Genomic DNA, 24,300 nt, shown 5'->3' with positions numbered 1-24,300 from the left:
GAATATGAGTGGGGGGAGGGGCAGAGGGAGAACCAGACTCCCTGCTGAGCAGGGGGCCCAATGCGGGGTGAAATCCCAGGACCCTGGGATCATGACTTGAGCCAAACGCAGAGGCTTAACTGACTGAGCCACCCAGGTGCTCCATTAATTAGTATTTTTAGAGATAGTTATATAATTGGCATTTTGGAACAGCACTACTGCTTTAATAAATCAGAAGGTTTGACCTCTTCTATTTATTTACACCCAAGAATTTATCATTTCTTTTTCTTCCTGAGCCAAATGAAAGCTAAAAATGTAATTTATCAACTATTTTCAAAAATAAAATTAGAACAGGGGCGCCTGGGTGGCTCAGTTGTTAAGCATCTGCCTTCAGCTCAGGTCATGATCCCAGGGTCCTGGGATTGAGCCCCGCATCAGGCTCCCCTGCTAGGCCAGGAGCCCGCTTCTCCCTCTCCAGCTCCCCCTGCTTGTGTTCCTTCTCTCGCTGTCTCTCTGTGTCAAATAAATAAAAATCTTAAAAAATAAAAAAATAAAAAAAAAAATAATATTAGAACTCAAAAGGTAATTATTCAAAAGCTTAATTATCTGTTCATCTTTGTATAGTATCTCACCAGAGCTCCTTTATTTTTATATTCTATTTTCCTATATTTATATTAACTATTATAAATTAAAAAAAACACACGAAGAGAAGTCCAAAGTTAGATTCCCTACAAAACAGAAGCAAAAATTCTAGTATCTAGGGTCAGCAGGAAATTAATCACTCCTATTCAAAAGTAAAACAAACCAAATAGCTTTTTAGTTCTAATATGCTCTTCTACAGTCAGTGAACATTTCCTAAGCACTGTGTAAACATCTCAAAACGGTATTTATACCACCTAATCTTCAGACCTACTCCGATATTCTCTTGGAGAGTCAGCTGCGCATTTTTATTTGCTTGATTTTCATAAAACTAGAGCTTCATCAACTTTCTCAGCAAACAGGAAACTACACTTGCGGGCAAGATTTTCTGATATATCTATGTCTTGGCCAAGTACATATATGCATGTCTCTAATATTAGATTTAATATTAATTTTAACAATACACAGGCTGTAAGAAGTCCTGTAAGTTTTGTTCAAGTCAGTAATTTGATGTGACCAAAAATAGAGAAGGTAAAGTGGTAAAGAAAATGTAAAGTCTAAGAAACAAGGATAATCCCAAATTATCAATGGGATTCAATGCAGAAAAGAACAGATGTTACCAGATGAATGTAGCCAATTCATTACTAGCTAAGGATAATTATCAAAGCCAAATTTAGTCTTTTTTAATGTAAAGTAACATTTTAATTTGTTAAGTTTTCAAAACCAAGGCAAATAATAAATGTGTTATTATTATTATTATTATTGTATGTACTAAAGGCTTTCTTGGAAAAGAAGTAGGTTTTTAAAAATAACAGTTATATTTCTTCATAACCTCTTCATGAGGGAAGAAAGTAAAATAATAAAAAGTTAAATTACAAATGAGGGATAATGTACTACCGTAGAAAAACCAACAAATATGTGGTTATACCATAAGACTTGCTATCTCAAGACTAATTCTATTATAAAGTGTTCTCTTAATAAGGGAAAACTTAGAGAAATCTGCAATTAATTTAAAAACATTTTCTAAAATTAAAATATTCCTTTATCAGTTGATATTTAATTTCTAAAGATCCACAGAAATGAATTAAAAAAAAGATTTCTACTGCATTGTTAAGTTGAAACCTATCCACTGTTTATTTTTGTAAAACAGCTAATCATACATGTTTCTTGTCTTGTCATTTAAAAGATTTTCCTCGTCATAGTTCAAGAGAATTTCAATGTGTGGGCCCTCTTTCTTAGTTTAACAGGAGGCTACTTCACCATCAGTCTCAGTTGGGAAACTAAAGTACAGAAATTTTACATGTGTTATACTCTCTCGTATCTTCTAAAATTTTGGAGGAATTTTGTAATTAAATTACACTTCAAGTAATTATACTTCTGGATTTTATCCTCCAAGCATCAGCCACCCTCCCAAACTCCCCCAACCCCCAGATAGCTAGAGCACAGTTCTAAGGGCAACTTAGCATTAATGAAAACATTCTGTCAGATTACTTCCTAAAAACATTCCAATATTCAAGAGTCTTTGGGAGAGTCCTAGCAAACCCAACTGTGTTACCTCTTTATCTTTTAGTCCCAGGAGCAATACTTCTTCCATAAGGGTGAGGCGAATATCCTTAGAGTCACTAAAGTCTTCATGGTCTGGACTCCTGTCTTGATTAGTGTCTTCCTCACTTTCCACTTTCTTTTCAGAGTTCTTGCCTACTTCAGTGCGACGGGCCCGGTGAGTTAAAGTGGTCATTCTCACCTGTTTCTGGAGGGGGTGATGAAAAAAAATATCTGTAAGTGAGCATATGTAAACAAAAACATACATATTCATACAGACCTACCACAAATGTATACAAATATGAAATATATACATAAACTTAAACAGAGAAACAAAGGGGTAATAACCAGAAAAATTAGGCGGATAACACAATATGTTTTCCAAAGTACAATAGCTTGAAGGCACAGAAGGCATTGACAGAAAATCAAATCAGTAACCTTAAAGACCAGTACAAATGATCTTTCTTTCTTTTTTTTCTTTTTAAAGAAATGATCATCTCTTAAGCCTGCTGATTTTGTGTGCATAATCTATAATCCAGGAATATATATGCATCATTGTAATTCCTTTTTCACAAAATGGATCCTCCCCAAGTTAAATAATATGGGACAGCAAAAAATTGTGAGAATTCAGGCCCAAAATGCATTTAATAATTTATATGCAACTTATATAAACATTCAATGGCACATAAAATATAAAAAACAGAAAGTAAAAAAATAAGAAAAACTAAATATATATATTCTCAGATTTTCTTCTCATAATAACTCATCTCACGCACTCCCTTTGGAAATCACATCTACAGAGTATAACACTCAGAAGATCATGTGTAGTAATTCCATATGGACAGAAAACTTTCATCTCTATCCCTAGCTAGCCATCTTGCAAATAGTCAAATAGCTGCCAACAAAAAGTATCAGCAAGAGAATGTTAAAAGATTAACAATTTCTTTCTCAATTGCAAAAAAAAAAAAAAATCAAAGCACATGCCCTTTTACACTATGTACTACAAATGTTTTAAAAAATTTAGTCAAGAGAAATGGCACTAAATCATGTATGATAAAGTTTAAAGTTAGCATACTTTATTTTAAAATACATCTAAATGCCAGTTTTTAAGATGATATACAATAAATATTTTAATCAGTAATTATTTAAAATATTTTTTTCAAGATCAAAAGAATGCATTCAAGAGCCTCTGTGATTGGATCCTGTTCTAGCAATATTTCCCATTCATTACTCTCAATTATGTACTGTTAACAAACCATTTCTCAAACATGTCCCATGCTGCCATTTCAGCTCCTCTGTACATGCTGGTGCTCTCTCCCCTTTCCTTTCCTCTTTATATTCTACCCATTCTTCAAAGGCCTATCGAGGATCCAGGTAAAGCCTTAAGTGAATCCCCTTCTCCATTACCCTTATGTCCCATGGCCAGAAACGGTCTCTCTCTCAGCTGTACTTTCACAGAACTTTATTTATACTTACATCCTTTATAGTATTTATTATAGTCTTTCTTTTGGTATGGCTGTCTCTCAACTGTAAACTTCTTGAGGGCAGGGATAGTGTCTTCTTGGGTTTTTATAGTCTCCATAGCAACTAGCACAATGTCTTTAGCGTTGTAACTGCTCAATAAATATATACTGATTAAAATGAATACTCAGAAATGCATGTGAACATTTTTAAATAGAAATACAAGTGAAGCGACTTACAAAAGATTCTTTGTACAAGGCTATATTTCAAATACAATTCTTGGTGGGAGGCGGGAAGAAGTGTGAAGGAGAAAAAAACAACCATGACATAATGCTTAAGGGCATTAACCCTATCTGGCACTGTAAACAGGGTTTACTTCCTATCCCAATCCAAGAAACTTTAAAGTCTTCAGAGAAAAAAAAAGGGGGGGTAGATTTTGAGGAACTAAGACATTTACTAGTTAAAAATCCTCTTTGAAAAAAAAAAATGACCAAAAAGTAACTAAATAAGAACCTCCCTCTCCCCATAAAATAAAAAATCTGAAGGCTTTTTTTGGACATTAGGAAATGTATATCCTCCGTTGCTTACCTGACGTTACTCCTGGGTTACGGCTGGACACAGGCAGCAGCTTGCGCTCTATTTTAGGGGGACACCTGTTCCCCCACGTCCCTCCCCCAACCCCGTCCTAGTAGGTAAAAAAACTTCTCAGCCACGCAGAGAGCACAAACTTCCTGATCCTTCGATGCAGAGAAGGAATAACACATCAGCTTCCTCAGAATCCCTAGGCAACCTACCTTGGTGTTCCTTCATTGGACCAATCAGAAACCGCCAAGGTTGAGTCCAGCCAATCGGGGCTTACAAGGGGAGGCTCTCCTCGGGCTATTGTGTTGCGATCCCGACAAACACCACCAAAAGGAGGCAGGTTTGGGTCAACCTGACAGCTGGTCAATCCAATGAAGTAACCTTGGTAGAAGAGAGGAAAGGGAGCTGTGCTCCCCACCCCCATTAAACTGGCCAATCAAAGCGTTCAGTGAGCGAGCACAAGCTGCTGATCTACAAAGGTTTTTGTTGGTCAATCTCTGTAGCAGGTGTGTTAACTGTAGCAGTGTATTTTAGGACAATTAGGTGAGATGTGCTGGGATCCAAAAAAGCTAAGAATAAATAAACATTTTTTAAAATTGGTTGTTTTCGACAATTAGCTTGTCCCTAACTTTCCTGTTTCAGAAAAACCTGATCTGGGTCAGTTTGTGGACGTTTATTTGGTTTACATTAAACAGGATAGGTACATTTCTACCATTACATACACACGAACCTTCTATATTAGCGCTTGTTACTGGCAAACCTATGGATAATCTTATGTTTTATAATATGGCTGCTAAAACTGCAAGAAGCAAACAGACCAAGTTTTAAGTCTTCCTTTTTTAAGGCAAAGGAAATGGTCAAAGCTGAAACCAGGTCCCATGTTTCTCACTAAACGCGCAGTATCTTTCACACTACCACTCAAAGTTCTGGGAAGTGTGCTTAACTCTTGCGAAGTATCATCTACCAAAATGATCTCAAAATTAGTACCTAAACACTTTCTGCTAATTAAATAAAAATTAGAAGCCATGGAATAGTCTAGATGCTGAACAATATTTTATTTATGCTGCCCAAAATGCCAGACCTTAAAAATCAGTCCTCATTTTGCCTTGAAGTAAAAAAAAAGTTTTAAAAGATTAAAAAAAAAAAAAAAGCACAACTAAATTTTACTTAAGTCACTCAAACGGATAGGAAGTAGAAAATGTTGTCCCAGAATAGTAATTTTTTATCTCCTCCTCCCTTCCTTGTCAGCCCCTTATTTTGCCTCTGCCTTTACAAAATCCTCCTATCAGATGCCAGCCTTGTTCCCAGTTCTACCACCTGGCTCCAGAAGTATGCAGCTGAGAAGGTCTCCAAGCTCTGACCCGAGTCATTGTCTCAATTCCTTGTTCTTCTAGAGTATTCTGTTGCCACTTACGCCAGTTCTTTTGGCAGTTGCGCCCAACATAGTAAATCCAGACACACAGTGACATATTTAAAATATGACCATTACCAATTTTTAATGGTATGTTCTGTATTACTATGTTAATATACTCTATCAAAGCACCGAAGAACATTGTTTTAATGACACCGGGACAAACAGCCAGTTAAGTGTTATAGTTTTAACATAAGTAAAAAGTAAATTCCTACCAAAATTTAATAACAAAATAAACATTATTTGTTTTTAAAATTGGCTCTAGAGGGCCTTAAAAGTTAATATATGTTTAAAGGAAGTATCCACCAAAATGGAAGATAGATCAATATTGAGTAGATAATGAGCAAAATCAATTATGACACTGGTACTTTTGGTTTTATTCAAAAGTTCTCTTGCATTGTCTCAGATAAGACTAAGGATCACAATATATGACAGCTAAAAATTCATTTTACTGTACTAACTGCTTAAGATTACATATAAATTTTCACAGGTAGGGCAAATACACGTTAAAATAGTAATACAGTGTACTGTAGTTTAAATGTTGAATACTTCGCAAACGTGCAGAAGAAAAAAATAATTTTTATATACGCTCCCTTGGTTCACTAAACTTTCTTCTTTTTGGCACTGACTCTTGACTAGAAGAATCAAAGTGATGAAGGACCTGTCAAAAGAAAACAACTACTAAGGATACTTTCCAGTTTACATGTCTTTACTTTTAGATTTTTTTTTATGTTTCTGAGATTTGTTGGTTTGTTCCTTCCTTCCCTTTCTTTTTAAAATTATATGTAGTGTAACTATTTCCTACTAAGATAGGATACCTGAGTTCTTTAAAAATTAGGGTAAATTTTATTACTGATATATCTTCTGGTGGCTGCTGAAAGTATATATTTATAAAGTGTAAGGTCTTCATTAGGGTTGTTGGAGAAGTCAAAAACATAGATCTAACATTATGCCCTCAAAATAGTAAAATATTTTTGGGGGATAAGAAGGAAAAAAGATTTTTATTTTTATTTTTTTTAAAGATTTTATTTTTATTTACTTGACAGAGAGACACAGCGAGAGAGGGAACACAGGCAGGGGGAGTGGGAGAGGGAGAAGCAGGCTCTCCACCGAGCAGAGAGCCCGATGCGGGGCTCGATTCCAGGACTCTGGGATCATGACCTGAGCTGAAGCAGACGCTTAACGACTGAGCCACCCAGGTGCCCCGGAAAAAAGATTTTTAAATGAGCTGCAGATAGAGAAATATTCTACCTTGGCACCATATAAGATTTAAATCATGTATTCCTTTTGTATCCCTGGTACTTAGCAGTGCCTGACATATATTAGACATTCACTGCACACTTTTGAATGAATGGGAGAACAAATAAAGAAAATTCCTGGGGTGCTTGGGTGGCTCAGTCCGTTAATCATCTGCCTTCTGCTCAGGTCATGATCCCAGGATCCTGGGATCGAGCCCCACATTGGGCTCCCTGCTCAGTGGGGAACCTGCTTCTCCCTCTCCCACATTCTCTCTGCTTGTGCTCTCTCTCTCTCTCTCTCTGTCAAATAAATAAATAAAACCTTAAAAAAAAAAAGAAAATTCCTAAAAGTATTCCCTGAGTTACTCAACTTTCATTTTTTCTGAACTCACTAATGATACAAATTGAATGATTTTGGGGAAAAAAATCAAAGCTTAATACACTGGGAAAAGTTAGACAACTTAATATATTAATGAAGTATCAGTTATTTAATCCCCTTAAGTTATGTAAATTGAAAATGATATTAACTATATTTTTGAGATTACCCCTTTAACATTTGATTTTTAAAGCAGTCTTAGATATTCAGTTGTCTAAATGTTAACCTACTAATAATACTAAAAATTCTAGTTGAAAAATATAAATATTTATCTCAGAAATGACAAATACATGATCTGATTGGGTAAAATAAGGTCCCAAATATGAAACAACTGTTAAAAAAATTTAGGTCAAGAAAATTTTTTTCTCCTAAGGTACTAAGAGGAGATGTTATTTTTTAGGGAACAAGTTTATATGGTAACTTATTTATACTTCACTTTTGTTCTCTAGGAAGCTCAGATCAGATTTGTGGCCCAACTTTAGCTCTATGTAAATAAAATGGCCTAAATATTCTTATACTCTCATTTTCTCATTCTACTCATATTTTTCTGGATGTACTGATTTTATTTTTTTATAAATTTCTCCAACTACTTGAATCATTCATGAAATCAGTAAATATTTATGTGGAAAAAATTAATTAACATAGCACATCTTATTTTAAAATCACCTCATGTTTTAGAACCAATTACATATAAACAAGATTTGGATATCAGTACTTTGAGGTAATATCCAGGGATATTATCATATTTATCATTTAAAATTTAATCTAGGGGCGCCTGGGTGGCTTAGTCCGTTAAGCATCCAACTCTTGACTTCGGCTCAGGTCAGATCTCAGGGTTGTGAAATTGAGTCAGGCTCTGCACTGGGCATGGAGCCTGCTTAAGATTCTTTCTCTTTCTCTTTCCCTCTCCTTCTGACCTTCCTCCCTGCTCTCCCTCTCCAAAAAAAATAAATTAAAAATAAATAAATAAATAAAAATAAAATTTAATCTATAGTAACGATAGTCTGATACTTGCCATTTTATTCAATGGCAATTGAATTATATAACCTATATATTATCATAAAACTTACTGTTTTCCCAGGTTCGAGTTGACTTCTCTTCCGATTTTCTTTAGAAGATTTTACTGGTTGATTTCCATTAGCCTCCACAAAGATGGAATAATTACTAATTGGTTATTTCTCAAAGAACAACCAACACTTGATTTTTTAACTATGGGCAACTATATGCAGTTTTTTTTTTAAAAGCTTTCCTGAGATATAATTCAGATGCCATACAATTCATTTATTTATAATTTTACAGTTCAAAAATTTTAAGTATATTCAGAGTTGTGCAACATCATTGTAGTCAATTTTAGAACACTTTCATCACTCCAAAAAGAAACCCTGAGGTTGATTTCTTCCCTTTCTTCATTCTCTTTTTTTTGAAAATTACACCTAGTATAACTATTTCCTACTAAGATAGGATACCTGGGTTCTCTGAATGTAGAGTAAAGCTATCACTTCCCAATTCCCCCCTTCTCCCACTAGCTCTAAGACTTTCTCTCTCTATAGAAATCTCTTTTCTGGACTTTCAGATAAATAGAATCATATAATATGTGGACTTTTGTAACTGGTTTCTTTCATTTAGCATGATTTCAAGGTTTATCCAGGTTGAAGCATACATCAGTACTTCATTCCTTGTATGGCTGAATAATATTCCATGGTATAGATATACTATATTTGTATATCCATGTGTCCGTTGATGGATATTTAGGTTTATTCCACCTTTTGGCTATTGTAAATAATGCCATCTATGCAGTTTTTAAAATGAATATTGGATGATGAAACATTATTAGCTGTCATATTACTATTCTCTAAAAGGACATACTTATTTTCCAATGCTGAAAATGTACTTTTCAATAACTTTCTTAGTGTATATACTATTAAATATTTTCATTTCTTGCCCTTTCCTAACAATAATTCAGCTATGATTCTCAAAATCAGGAGTACTGTGACAGAGAGGTCATATCCAAAACCATGGGCAATTTCAGAAATGAATTTATGTCCCTGAAGTATCTTAATGTCATATTACAAGAAAATCCTTCCTAATACTTTTTTTTTTAATTCTTGCTTTTCTTGCCATATTCTAGTAAAGGATACTCATCCTAAGTAGAAGTTGCCTAGAAGACCATTTTGCTGCAAGCTGTACTAATTTTTGAAATTCTTTTATCTCTTGCTTTCATCAGCATACTAGTTTGAATACTGCCTTCTGCCAGTTCAAACTTCCTATGGAGAATGTAGGAAAAGGGGACCTGGCCGGCTCAGTTGGAAGACTGAGATGACTGATATGACTCTTGAACGTGGAAAAAAGGGCACCTAAAAATGGCACTATAATCATTGGTGTGCTGGTAAATGTTTAACAACCAGTTCTCTAGGAGTAACAAATCCTGAGTTGAGGCATTTGCTGATTTCCATGATGTGAATATTCTCATCATGTCCAATTTCAAGCTACCAACATGACATCACTGAATGAAGAGTTGGGAAGAAATGCCCCTATACCACTGTTAGAGTGTGCTATTTGTTTCCTAAATTTAGATATAATATTTTACAGAATGGTTTTTCTTCATCTCTGAACCTCTGAGTAACTTAAAGGTCTAAAATAAAATACAAATTTCCATTTAGAAAAATAGAAAACTAAAATAAAGCAGTGGGTTTTTTGCTTAAAAACATGAGATTCATTTTATGCAAAATATATACAAAACATTCATTTTTAATGTCTTATTAACAAGTCAGAACATGAGAATATTTTGGCATTCGAGGCAATTCCTTGGGAGTCTGGAGGATAGTGTCATTTCTCAAAGCCTTTCCTGAATTCTCCTCTTTTATGTACCTTCAGTAAAATTCACCATTCTTTCCTTTGTTCCATGTAGCCTATTCAAACTGCTATCATGGCCCTCTATCACTGCTTGTTGACTTCCAATTACTAAACTTTTAGCTAAGATCAGGAACTATGTGTTATTCATGTTATATCTCCAGCACCCAGTAAAATATCTGACACATAATAAGTGCTTACTAAATATTAGTCCAATAAAGGAAGGATTAAGAAGTCAAATAAACTCACATGTAGGAAAAAATTATACGGTTAGAATGGAAAAAAATCTAAAGGTACACTTACCATTTTATTCTGAAAGATTTTTCCACTTCTTGTTTTACTTTCAGACACATCAAGTTCAGATGTTTTACTGACTAACTGTTCAACCTAGAAAATAATAACACAAAATCACATAACATAATAAAAACTTTCCATAACATAATAATGGGGCTCCAAAATTCAATAAGATAAAATCTAGGGTCTTATTATGTTAATGAAAACCATTAATTTTAAGTAGTTCTTACTGTCACAAAAAGGGCAAAGATAAAGATAGTGAAACTGACACTGTATATAATTGATCATTCACTGAACTGAAAAAGTCCCAAATGATCATCAGGCACTACACTACTCTTCCAGAAGATAAGAACTTTAGCTCACTCCCACTAGAGAAAGGGGAAATGCAGAGGAAGGTGGACAATAATCAGTCCCATTATTTTCAAGTTCTTTTTATCTAAATGTTATATCAAGATTTTATTGTCTATGGAAAATGAAATTAATCGTGCCTGCTCCAGGCAACAAAAAGTATTATATACTCCATTTGTAAATACAAAAGGTGGTGGAATAATTGCTTAAGATTCTATCTAGCTCTGAAATTCTGAAATTCTATGAGCAGTATTTAGGTTTATTACTAAATAAACCCACAGTAATATACTCAAAACTTTCAACATATTTTTCAAATTTTGTTAAAAAGCATTCTTAAGACCTAATTTTCTTCTTCTTCTTCTTCTTTTTTTAAAGATCTTATTTATTTATTTGACAGAGAGAGACACAGCAAGAGAGGGAACACAAGCAGGGCGAGTGGGAGAAGCAGGCTTCCCGCTGAGCAGGAAGCCCGATGCAAGACTGGATCCCAGCACCCTGGGATCATGACCTGAGCCGAAGGCAGATGCTTAATGACTGAGCCACTCAGGTGCCCCAAGACCTAATTTTCTTCTAAAAGACCTTGAATATAATAAGAAAACCTGAAAATTAACTAAATAAGCATATGTCATAGTCTTGTGAAAAAAATTAAAAGTGAGATGAATTATCAAATTTATACCTGAGAATGAGAAATTGAAAGATCTAGACTTTGTTTAGACCTCATAATTTCATCTTCCTCACAAATTAAACTTGGTTCTGTTAAAAAAAAAAGAGTTAAAATGGCATAAAATTGAATTATAAGTAAATTAATCTATGTTTTCATCAATTTCTTACCTCCAAGTTCAGAAGATCCAGGGTTTTTTTTCTGCTCTTCCATTTTAGTTTCAATGTCAAAATCATCCTACATAATTACATGAAGAAAAAAATGGACACATTTCAAAAAGCAATTAAAACAACTGGGTAGAAGTATTTATGAACAAATGTGTTTTACATGAAGGTTAAATATAACATAACACTACAACTACCTTACACTTGCTAGAAATAAAGTCCTATAATTACCATAACAAGGTACCATATTTATCCAAATAAAGTATAAACTACTACTTTACTTTGCAGGGTTGCTTTAAGGACAAATACACAACTCTCTCAAAAATATATAATGGTTCTAAGAACCCTTAGTTCTTACTATTGTTTGAGGGCAGTGAATTAGACAAGTTCATAAAACTACTACTTCTGTATCTCCGGAATCGCTACACAGATGTTATCATATGCTCTGGATAAAAAAATGCCCCAACCCTCTTCAGGGAGTTTGTGAAGAAAAAGCTCAGTCATGGTATGGTAGAAATAGCAAAAAGTTTAAGGTCTACTTTATAATTATTTTTCTCTTTGTGACATATGTCAAAGAGCTTTAAATATTTTAAAGAATGCAACATAAATCCCAGCTATATTTGTTTATAAACCATCACCGGGATTTAGGTTTTGAGAAGACTTCTTGAACTAAACTGGTTGAAAACTGAATTTTCTATTTGTTAGGATGTGGCAGAACCTAAATTAGAAAAGTCAGTCTCTATACATAAGTACTGAGGTTATAATTTAGAATAAAATGAGGTAACAGAACAACAACAAAGATTAGATTAAAAAACAATCATGTTAATGTGAAAGATTTCCTGGGAGGCAACAATTAAAAAAAGACTTTTTTATATTTCTAGTCATCCATTCATTCAACCAATACTGAGAATGCACACTGTACACTTAAATGCTAGGCACAGGAGAATTACGAAGATGAGACACATTTCCTGCCTTCCGGGAACTTCCAGGCTGCTTCAGGACAGTGACTTTGCAGGCCCCAAGGAAGTTCAAGCACAGGTCTAAAGTGAGCACCTAGTAGGGGTATGGTAGAAAGGATTCCAACATTAGCTGGGCGATTGGAGTAGGTTTTCAAATTATGCTCCAGACCAAAGAGTTTCCTTAGAGTCCACTATGAGGGTAGTTGAGGTGGTGAGTGGCTGGGCCTCCAGGACCATTCCCTGCTTCATTCAGAATAGTTGTGCTTTTAAATTTCTGATAATAATGTTTGTACCAAGGTAGAGAGTTTTAAAACGAAAAGCCGATACTTTCTTTAAGGTCCCTACCAACCTTGAGTTTATGATTATAATATAGTTTTTACATAAATATTAATGAGAACTAGAATTAGTCTTCAGAATTGAGTCAAACATTTGTTACTATTGTACTTTATAACTCTTTAAAATGTACTGACACTTATATAATGCTCCTGTTCATCTTCTACATCATCTTTGTCCATGAGAATTTTTTGAAGTGGTGTTTTTAATTGTTTTGGAGACAATATAGCTGAATCAATATTTTCCATTCGTTCTTTCTCAGTAGTCACTTTTACTTTGAAGGTGTGAAAAGGTGTTGGGACTTCTCCCACATTTAAGTACATAGGCTCCCCTTCAAATATCACTCCTTCACAATCACCATCCTTAAAGCCTGGAGGCTGGTAATCTGGGGGTGTAACTGCAAAAAGTAAGTATAAACTGTGATCATGAAATTGAAGAGAACATAATAACAATAATAATAAATACAGATTGAAGACATTTCAAATAGTATAGAAAGGCAACCTTTTTTTTTCATTTGACTATATGAACCTGAATAAATTATTTATCATCCTTGATTTGGTTTTCTCATCTGTGAAATGGGTATAATAATAGTACCTACCCCATGGGGTCATTGTGGGTGTTAGATGAATTAAAGTGTGTAAAATGCTCAGACCAGAACTGGAACATTTTAAGTATTCAATAAATGTTAGTTGTTATTATTGTTGTTGCTTTATGTACTTCTAGAAGATATTACACATGTAAAATATGTATTTCATATATATGTATATCCTTAACAAAACACAAATAAGATCATACTGTTCAATACCTAGCTGTTTTTTTTAAGATTTTATTTATTTGAGAGAGACAGAGCATATGTGTGTGTGTGTGTGTGTGCATGTGGGGGGTGGGGAGGTTGGGGATGGGGAGGAGCAGAGGGAGAGGAACAAGCAGACTGGTGCTGAGTGCAGAGCCCAGTGGGGCTCAATCTCATGACTCTGAGATCATGACTTGAGCCAAAATCAAGAGTCAGAGGCTTAACCGACTTAGCCACCCGGGTGCCCCTATACCCACCTAGCTGTTTTTAACATTTCTTTTTAATCCATTTTTAATATTCCTTGGATAAATTATCAGCATATTCTTTTTAATAGTTTGCATAGTATCCTTATAAACCTATAATGTTGCATGTTTGTGTTAAGTATATTCTCAAGATACTTTTCTAGCTATAGAATTTCTGAATTAAAGAGAATGTGCATCTAAAATTTTGATACTGCTAAATTGTCTTCTAAAAATGTTGCACCTATATACATTCCCTCAAGAATTTATAAAAGTGCCTGCTTTTCCCCACACCCTTGCCAATAATTGGTTTACAAATTTTACTGCTCTGGTAGGTGAAAAGTGGCATCTCAACTGTTTCATTTCTTTTATTAGTGAGGTTGTACCTCACATGGATATGTTCATATCACTGGAAAAGTTTGTGTATATTTGAAAGTCTATTTTTTCAAATTTTTCTCTTTTTTTAAGATTTTATTTATTGGATAGAGAGAGGGAGAGAGAACACGAATGGTGGGGACGTGCAGAGGGAGAGGGAGAAGCAGACTTCTCGCTGGGGGGCGGGCTGATGCGGGGCTCAGTCCCAGGACCCTGAGTTCATGACCTGAGCCAAAGGCAGACGCTTAACTGACTGAGCCACCCAGGAGCCCCTGAGTCTTTCTTTTTCAAATACTGATATTAATGGAAATTTTATAATTTCAAAAAATATATTACAATTTAGGTGCTTAAAATCATTTGGGATGAAAACCAATTGTTTCAATAATAAAACATATAGGTACCAACAGGATGTATTATAAATAGTACCTTCATCGTAGTAAAAAAGTTTCATGGTCAAACAAACATCATTAGGTAAAGGTCCCAGATTTTGCATTAGAATATAAATCTTGCGAATGAGGAGAATACTTGCTTTCTTGGTGTCAGCAGATGACATACTAGATTCACTATTTTGGTTTTTACTAGAAGAGAATCACACATTAATTTCTTTTATGACACCATGGCTTCTGATAACAACTTCACATTTTACTACTTGACATTCTTATTCCTATTATACCATTAAGTTTTTAAGTTGAAAGTTACCATAAAATGTTTTAATGTCACTATTATTAAAATTAATATCATTATTAATAATGTTATAAACTAATAATTTTATTTAAATTAATATGCCTTTTATATAAGATGTTTAAAGGAAATGAATGAGGGACTTTAATTACATTTCTAATCACTCAAGCATACAATAGCTTTCCTACTCTTTGGCTCCTTTCACATTAAAATAGTATAGAATTAGCCACATAATCTGGGCTTGCAGCTACGAAGGATATTTTGTACAGCCACACCTCAATGGTTAATTGGGGATGTTTGAGAAGTTTAAGAATTAATCCTGAAGTTTAGCAATATAGTATTAATATGAATAAGTGGTAATCTGTAATACAAAAAGAAAATGATAAAATACCTTATGAAGTCCATGATTGGTCCATTACTAGAGTACTTGAATTTAAATTGGTAACATTCTGAAATTGTCTTAAATAGAAAACATTGCAGTTATGTATTTGATATACAGTACTGGTGGCCAAGTAGCTACATACAGCTTTTGTATGACTCTTAACATTGATTTAATAGTTTTTTCTGCCATGTTAATCCTTATTGGTCCACTGAAACTTTCAAGTCCTAATAGTAAATTCCCATGATTTGGGATTTGGGGCTTCAGTCTTAAGTGAGATACATATTCTCCCACTAATTGTAATGTATATCATATATATCAGAGGGGAGGAAATCCTTAGCAGCAGGTAAGAGGGGCAGTATTATCTCTTACTCAAGCAGAATGGCTTTAAGCACAGGGCTTAAATCCTTGCTGTATATAACCGGAAGCAAGTTATTTAAGCCTTCTTAGGTTTAGTTTCCCCAGCTAATAAAAGGGGTTGAAAATAGTACCTATCTCATTGGTGGTTGTGAATATTTAACAAATCGGATAATTTATACAGAGCCCTTAAAATAGTGCCTCGCACACCAATCAATAAATATTAGTGAATCAACAAGGTTGCTCTTTTACTGAAAGAAAAAATGTTCAACTACATAAAACATCTGAAACTAAATGAATATTTTTTGAACAATTAGTTAGCTTCTGAACAATCAACTAATTCACAGCTTTTGCCCATGAGATTTTTTTTTTTGTCACCATGGACATATATTAAGCATTAACTGCAGGCATGAGTATCAAAGAGAAGACACATTGCTAGCCTTCTTGAAGCTTTTTTTATTGCTTTCTTTACATTTCAGTGCTCACACAGGAATGGGGATCAGCTCTCTCTTTTTTAAAAAAATCTGCTTCTCCATGACTGAATGAAAAACTATATTATAATAGGGATAGTGTCATGGTTAAAGCACCAAGATCATGGACTGGCGTCCTTAGGTCCAAATTCTGGTTCTGCCACTGTGATCTTAGGCAAGAAACTTTGTATCTAGGTTTCGTTACCTATAAAGTGGAGATGATAATGGTAGTTACCTTATGAAGTTTATGATGATGAATAAATGAAACAACTCAAAGAACAGAGTCTAATAATAGTAGGTACTCAAATATCTTTCTGCTTTGTTTCTTGTTATTGGTTTTCCCTATCACTTCTTGTAATCCCTTCTTTAATTGTCAGATGAATAGGTGGACGTGACTGGATTGGGATGAATATTCAAAGTTCAAGGATAAGTATCTTATTTTTTGTCAAACTCAACCCCTTTCATAATTTTATAAAAAGAACGTTATATAGAAGCAGAAGTCAGGAGATTAAGGTTATTTCTAAGGGGTTTTGGATTTGTGGCCCAGGATCAGTCACACAATCTCTCTGGTAGTAAGTATATTAATCTGTTTAAAGATAACAATACAATCCTTGGCTTACCTCAAAAAAGCCTTTATGAGGTTCAAATGTGAAAATACATGTGAAAGTGAATACAATTAAAAGCATAAGATAAAAAAAAGAAAAATAGAAGCATAAAATATTATAATTTATGTTATATTTAGATATTAGAGATATTATGTTTCTTTACTAACTTAAGCACACCTACCTGAGGGTCTTCTGGATTGGTGTATACCTATTTAAAAATAATTTGTAATTGAGTTATAAAAGACTAAGTATTCAAGGAGAACTAAATTGGATGTTTAGACTAAACTTTTAAACGGATTCAGCAAAAACAAAGTACAAAATGACCCACCAAAATATCAATTTGTTACTTTTTTCCACTGAATAGATCATTTGTTTGAGTAAAATGATATAATCAATTGCTGGTTTTACTGTTATTTAAATAAGCAAGGCTGAATTTGAAAGTCTTTAAGAAAGAACATACAATTTAAAAATACTTACAGCTAGAACAACCATCCTTAGCTGAAATATAACAAAGAACAAAAATCTTACTTTTACTCTATAAAATATTTTTTCATGATGGATCACAAGAATTCTTTGTCTTATTTCAACATTTATTCCTAATAAGAAATAATCTTGCAGAAAATATGATGTATATAAAGCACCACCTTGGATGTCCTTCCTTATTCCCCCAAATCTCTTTCTAGTTGACTTACTGAAGGTTGACATTCATGACATTGACGTAAGCAAATACAGGCATTTCTGCCAGTTACAAGGAAAATATATATTGTGAAATAACATATTAAACCTTACCAATGTAAGAACTGATTTTGAAAAGAGAAAAGTAGAGTTCAGGACTCTGCTCCTTAAATAAAGGGAAGAGGCTTTAGAGACCATAGGAATAGAGAATCACAGGAAATAAACCACTCAAGTTATCTGCCAAAAATCTGAGTCATCCTTGATTTGGATCTTTTCCTCACACTCTACAACCAATCTATCAAGTCCAATCAGTTTTACCGCTAAATAGATCCTGAATCTTTTCATTTCTTTCCTTCTCTGCCATGCTGGTCTAAGCACTGGTGATTTTTCACCAGTACTGCATTAACAGATTAAGCACCATTCTCCTGGATTCCAATCTTATTCTCCTTCCATTGTATATTGTCTTAACAGCAGCGGGAGTGATTTTTAATTTAAAATATAAATCAAATGATGTTACATTTCTACTTAAAACCTTCAAGGGGCTTTTATTTGCACTTAAAATAAAATTCAAACTCCTTACCTATACAGTCCTGAAGGCTCTGGCCCTGCCTATCTCTTTAGGCTCCTCTGGTCTATTCTCCCTCCCCTACTGCTCATTGCATTCCATTCCCATTAACACTGGCCTTCTTTTTGTTCTTGAACTCTAAACTCCCCTTCAACTCTTTGTATTTGCTGTTCTGCCAGAAATACTCTCTCCCAAAGTCAATGCCTGGCTGGTTTCTTCTCAATCAAGTCTCAGCTTAAATGTCACCTACTCAGGACCACCCTATCTAAAGTTACCCCACCTCTCCACCTATGACGCACTTTCTCTCAGTATTTTATTGGCATTTAACGTAATTGGAAATTATCTGATTTACTTGTTTTATTGACTGTTTTCCCACTACAGAAGGGACCCTCTTTGTCTCATTGACCACTGTTAGTTCACCCAGCTCCTACCTAGAATATGTGTCTAGCACGTAGCAGGCACTCAATATTTAATTAGTATTAAATATTTAATGCCTTAATAAGGGAAGTTAGTGACCATGCATAAAATTTTATCTTTTTTACAATTTTGTTCAGAACTTGACTTCTTTATATATGCTGATATAAACATAAATATATAAAAACACTTACAGTCTACAGTAAACACTTATTAATTGAAATTTCACTTATTCAGAATTGGTGACAATTTAACCTAGACTACACAGAAATTTACTTTTCAACTCTCACAAAGAAATAATTTATTAAATTATTAGTATAAACAAAATTGTAGAAGGAATGTGAAACTAATAAATGAAGTATTTTAAAAGACTTTTTAATTCATTAAGTTTTTGAAGTTAGTATGTGTTACTAAAACAAATACATGTTAACAATTAAAACTAGCTTGGCAAAATTTGTTAAGTATTAATTCTATTGGCTTAAAATGATTGAATATTAGTCTTTAAAATATTCAAATGTTCAAACTTTTGAGTAATTTGGACTGGCCTATACCCAAGTTAGTTTAAATTAATGTTTTACTTTGTGTCAATTGCTATTACATTTGTAGAGTATAAACTGTAGGAAAAAAGATAAGGAGATATTGACTTACGTATTTTTTTTGTAAAGCATCATAGCATCCTAGCATCCTAAAAAATAACAAAGCATTCATTTTTAGACTGAATGCATTTCCAGAAAAGAATTCTTTTAATAAGTCTCCATGTTATCTCATTACTAAAGAATATAAAATTTTCTTATTAAAGCTCTCTTCTTTTTTTTTTTAAGATTTTATCTTTTTTAAGTAATCTCGACACCCAATGTGGGGCTCAAACTTACAACCCTGAGATCAAGAACAAGAGTCATATGCTCTACTGACTGAGCCAGCTGGGCTCCCCAAAGCTCCCTTCTTATTAACCAGCTTAAAATAATAAAACAAAACAAATAGTGGCAGAAATATAAAATGTTGATAGAGGATGGTTCGGGATAGGAGGTAAAATGTCTGGTAACATTAAAAAATGTTATTTAAGAAAAAAATAATTTAATATCATTAGGTATTCTTTTACTTACCACTTCACTAACTGTGTAGATCCTGGACAGTTTTTATCTTCTCTCAGAATTTTGACACAAAGATCTAAACACCAAAATGATATAAATATAGGGTTGCTTAAGATTAGTAAACAACTAGAAATTTAACTGAAGATTATTTTCTTCAGCTGTGTATTAGAGATATATCATTAAATGGCAATGAACTTCCAGATGATTGGTAGTAATATAATTTAAAAGAAGAAAGGTTTTATGGAAACAAAGAATCTTTTTATCCTTACTATAAAATGGCTTCATAATGATTAAGATACATGTTGATGGGTAGAAAAAAATTATTTTTTAAAAGTTATAAAATGTTTGGGGCGCCTGGGTGGCTCAGTCGTTAAGCGTCTGCCTTTGGCTCAGGTCATGATCCCAGGGTCCTGGGATCGAGCCCCACACCAGGCTCCCTGCTCGGCGGGAAGCCTGCTTCTCCCTCTCCCACGCCTGCTTGTGTTCCTGCTCTCGCTATCTCTCTCTCTGTCAAATAAATAAATAAAATCTTTAAAAAATTATAAAATATTTAAAGTTAGATATAATGCTTTCACACCATCATTATCCAAGAGTCTTAGAGTATTTGCATGGGCCCTTATTCCAATTAAATACTTGTAAAAGACCAAGAAGTTAACTGGCTATCAGAGATAGAGACCTGCAAGAAAGCAACAGGTAATACAATGGAAAGGACTGAGATCTCTGTCTCAGGTTCCTTATCTGAAAAATAAATATAATATCTAACCCACAGGTCTGTAATATGAATTAACAAGATAGAATACATAACATAGCGTAACATATTGCCCCAGCATATAGTTAGCTCACAAAGTTAGGTACGTACCATGGGCTGGGTAATGAATTATTACTGTAGTATAAATAGGCTTTATTATTTTACTTCCTTAAAATAACACAAGAACATATACTACCAGTGTACAAAGCTAATAATAATAGAATGCTTTTATCTACTTAGTTCATCAATATAAGAGTAATCTCAGGTAAAATTAAACTTGCGAAACTGAGGAAAAATTTTATGATTAAGTGCTTCCAAAGGTATTAAATATACTTAAAAAAAGATTTATTTATTTATTTATTTATTTATTTATTTATTTCAGTGAGAGACAGAGCATGTGCGCAGGGAGGAGGGGCAGAGGGAGAGGGAGAGAGAAACTCAAGCAGACTCTGTGCTGATGGCTGAGCCCCATGTAGGGCTCGATCTGAAGACCCTGAGATCAGGCCTGAACTGAAACTAAGATTCGGATGCTGAACCAACTGCACCACCCAGGCACCCCTTAAATATACTTTTTAAAAACCACTTAGTCCACACAAAAACTTGTACATGAAAGTGGCATTATTTATAATAGCCCAAAAGGTGGAGCGCCTGGGTGGCTCAGTTGGTTCAGCATCTGACTCTTGATTTTGGCTCAGGTCATGATCTCAGGGTCGTGAGATCAAGCTCCACGTCAGGCTCCACGCTCAGCACAGAGTCTGCTTGAGATTCTCTCCCTCTGCCCCTCCCCGCTCCTGCTCATCGGTCCTCTCTCTCAAATTAAAAAAAAGAAAGAAAAAATATGTAATAGCCAAAATGCATAAACAACTGAAACAAATGTTCATCAACTGATGAAGGAATAAATAAAATGTGGTATATCCATCTAATGGAATATTATTCAGCAATAAAAGAGAATGAAGTACTAATTCATGTTACCATATGGATGAACCTTAAAAACATTAAGTGAGAGAAGCTGGTCACAAAGGACCACATATTGTATGATTCCATTTATATGAAATGTCCAGAATAGGCAAATCCATAGAGACAGAGTGCAGATTGGTGGATGCCTAGGACTGGGGAGGTGGGAGAAGTGGAGAATCACTTAGTGGGTATGGAGTTCTCTTATGGGTTGATGAAATGTTCTAAAATTGACTGTGGTAATGGTTGCACACCGATTTGAATATACTAAAAATCTTTCAACTGTGCACTTTAAATTCATGAATTGTCAGGTATGTGAATATATCTTAATAAAGCTGTTATTTAAAAAAATCTCTAAGCAAAAATTACAGTTTTATCTATTATTTTTCCCCTTTTACTTATTTTATTTTTTAATTTAAATTTAATTAATATATAGTGTATTATTAGTTTCAGAGGTAGAGTTCAGTGTGATTCATCAGTCCTATATAATATGCAGTGCTCATTACATCACAACGTGCTCTCAGTGTCCTTCACCCCTTCCCTTCCAGCAACCCTCAGTTTGTTTCCTATTTAAGAGTCTCTTATGGTTTGTCTCACTCTCTGATTTTGTCTTATTTTTCCCTCTCTTCCCCTATGATCTTCTGTTTTGTTTCTTAAATTCCACATATGAGTAAGTTCATACGATAATTGTCCTCTGATTATTTCACTTAGCATAATACCCTCTAGTTCCATCCATGTCATTGCAAATGGCAAGATTTCATTTTCTGATGGCTGAGTAGTAGTCCATCTTTATGGACTACTACTAGGTATCTTTACTATACTACTAGGTATCTTTACTAGATACCTAGTAGTGCAATTGCTGGGTCAAAAAATTACAGTTTTAAAGCAAGCCAAAATAAAAACATGTTTAAAGAAAGAGTTTTGTGTGTGTGTTTTTTAAATAGGCTCCACGCCTAGCATGGAACCCAACATGGGCTTGAACTCATGACCCTGAGATTGAGACCTGAGCTGAAATCAAAAGTCGGACACAACACACTGAGCCACCCAGACATCGCTAACGAAAGTTTTAAAATAAACATTACATTAAAAAAACTGAAACAAACAAAATATAAATATGACATTACCATCTAGATATCTTGTTCCATAAGCACATTCCGGAAATATTCCTCTCAAATATGTGATGCAGGATACTGAAACTGCTAGGAGCCTCTTCACTAACACTAGAGACTGTTGCTCTGTTGATATCTTATTGGGAAACACCAATGCACTCTAAATTCAAGGAAAATTAAGTTTATTTAATAATAAATTTAGATTTATTAAAAATAACATCTTCCTGAACTTTGAGTAGATCTAATTTTGCATAAGCATGATACTTTCCCAAAGAATCCTAACCATAAAAGAAAAAAAAATTCCTAACCATAGTGGTTAGTAATCCCCAGAAAGTCAGGGTGGCTTCTAAGATGTGAGGGTTGCAGTCTAAAGGTAAAATGCAAAAAGTGGTTAAGAATCATGTTAAAAACCCTCCTGAAGGTTGACTGTAAGTGCATAATACATGATAGATAACACTTCTTTTCTCTTTAGTTACTGACTAGGTTTGACACAGGTAACTATAACACAAGAACTGTGCAAAGATGAGAATTTTATCTTTGTGAGGAATGGACATTCATTTCCTAGGAATGGACTGCTAAGAATGATAATTTCATCAAAGCAACAGAATAGCATTTATTAACACCTAATGTGAATTGAATATGAACCAGTTATTTAATGCAATGCATCAAATATCTAATACAATTCTCCACTGACTCTATAAAGAGTTTAGTAAATATCTTCAGTTCTTAAAGTATGGAATTTCCTGATCTCATTAAACCCTCAAACAGTTGACTCTAACTTCAGAATATAAAAAGAGTTGAGACTTCAAGAAACAATAAAATTAGCTAAATTAAAATACAGTAAAGTACACAAACTCATACCATGGAAGTTCTTTGCAATTGTGCAGTGGCCATCTTCCGATAAAGTCTTTTCTTTAATTCAACCTTGTGACACAAACACAAACTTTAACTTCAGATCTTATCTTTATCCCTAATATTCTAGTTTATTCCATGTAAAGTCAGAAAGAACTTTATGCAAATAAATGAAAATAAATTTTACATGAATTTCATAAATAAACTTTACATAAATAAGTAAATCACAGTATTCAAGCATTGAGTACATTGCTACAGTTAGGTAGGTATCAGGTAATGAAAACTGCCCCTGCCAAACTCTTTAAAATAATCTAAAATTTTTGTTCTGGATGTGTCTGGGAGGGTGCTGTGGATGAGATGAACATTTGAGTTGCTGGACTGAGCAAAGGAGATCACCCTCCCTAGTGTGAACACGCCTCACCCAGTTAAAAGACCTGAATGAAACACAAAACCTGAAAAAGAAGGAACCCCTTCTGCCTGACTGCTATGCTGGGACATCTGTCTTTACCTGCCTTTGGACTCAAACTGAAACTTCAACTCTTTCTTAAGTCTCCAGCTTGCTAACTGCAGATCTTGGAACTTTTAATTGTGTGACTAATTCCTTATAATAAAGATCTTTTATATATGTATACCTAAAAAAAAACAACCCAACAACTGTTGGGGCGCCTGGGTGGCTCAGTCCGTTAAGCGTCTGCCTTCAACTCAGGCTCAGGTCATGAAGCCCCTCCCTCCTCTGACTCCCTGCTCAGCGCAGAGTCTGCTTCTCCTTCCCCCTCTGCCCCTCCGCCTGCTCCTGCTCTCATGTGCGAGCTCTCTCGCTCGCTCTCTCTCTCTCTCAAATGAATTAAAAAGAAAAAAACTTAAAAAAAGAAAATAAAAAAATCTTAAAATTTTTGTTTTAAATTTGTAGTTTTGACTGAATCCGGTAACGTTCCTTCACTGAACTTCAGCATGGCTCTCGATATAATGACATATTGTCCTACTCTGTGGAACAACCATAAAAGAGGAACAGAAAATATTCCAGATTTTGGCTGATTCCAATTTCTCGATTATAACTGTTATTTTCATGTGTTTCAATTTTTTTGGTCCCCAGTTTCACTTTTCTTAAATCAGACAATTCAACTGGAAGAGGTCCCATAAGAGACGATTTGCTGTT

General features: G+C 34.2%; 2 protein-coding genes across 7 annotated transcripts in view; both read right to left on the bottom strand.

Moving 5' to 3' along the window:
* GOLPH3L (golgi phosphoprotein 3 like) overlaps positions 1 to 4,298 on the bottom strand; it is a 40,180-nt gene extending 35,882 nt beyond the window's left edge. The window contains exons 1-2 of one of the 2 annotated variants that reach the window (XM_088022283.1): positions 4,210 to 4,298; positions 2,174 to 2,368 (exon numbers count right to left, since the gene is read on the bottom strand). In XM_088022283.1, coding sequence (XP_087878409.1) covers positions 2,174 to 2,356 — 183 coding nt within the window. In that variant the 5' untranslated portion in view covers positions 2,357 to 2,368; positions 4,210 to 4,298. Of the gene's footprint in view, positions 1 to 2,173; positions 2,369 to 3,636; positions 3,719 to 4,209 lie in introns of those variants that run through there. The other variant, XM_088022284.1, reaches the window with a different exon arrangement.
* Positions 3,694 to 23,299, bottom strand: HORMAD1 (HORMA domain containing 1). 5 transcript variants are annotated; one of them, XM_088022280.1, is made up of 14 exons: positions 23,154 to 23,299; positions 22,308 to 22,452; positions 19,494 to 19,557; positions 19,039 to 19,075; positions 17,214 to 17,234; positions 16,918 to 16,944; positions 15,317 to 15,384; positions 14,671 to 14,822; positions 12,975 to 13,234; positions 11,552 to 11,618; positions 11,397 to 11,473; positions 10,382 to 10,465; positions 8,299 to 8,370; positions 3,700 to 3,773 (listed from the first exon to the last, which is right to left on the bottom strand). In XM_088022280.1, the coding sequence occupies exons 1-14, from the start codon at positions 23,184 to 23,186 to the stop codon at positions 3,762 to 3,764; spliced, it is 1,119 nt and encodes a 372-aa protein (XP_087878406.1). In that variant the 5' UTR covers positions 23,187 to 23,299; the 3' UTR covers positions 3,700 to 3,761. The 5 variants fall into 5 exon arrangements, with proteins under 5 accessions (XP_087878408.1, XP_087878406.1, XP_087878405.1 ...); XM_088022279.1 differs by lacking the exon at positions 3,700 to 3,773 and adding an exon at positions 4,699 to 4,772; XM_028088236.2 differs by lacking the exon at positions 3,700 to 3,773 and adding an exon at positions 5,936 to 6,275.
* Between the last annotated feature and the right edge of the window lie 1,001 nt (positions 23,300 to 24,300).

The sequence above is a fragment of the Eumetopias jubatus genome, unplaced genomic scaffold, assembly GCF_037043125.1.
Source record: "Eumetopias jubatus isolate StellerSeaLion01/CBP00866 unplaced genomic scaffold, mEumJub1_p1.0 scaffold_4, whole genome shotgun sequence".
Taxonomy (NCBI): Eukaryota; Metazoa; Chordata; class Mammalia; order Carnivora; family Otariidae; genus Eumetopias; species Eumetopias jubatus.
The sequence above is the reverse complement of the archived record's forward strand: the minus strand, read 5'-3'. Positions and strand labels throughout refer to the sequence as shown.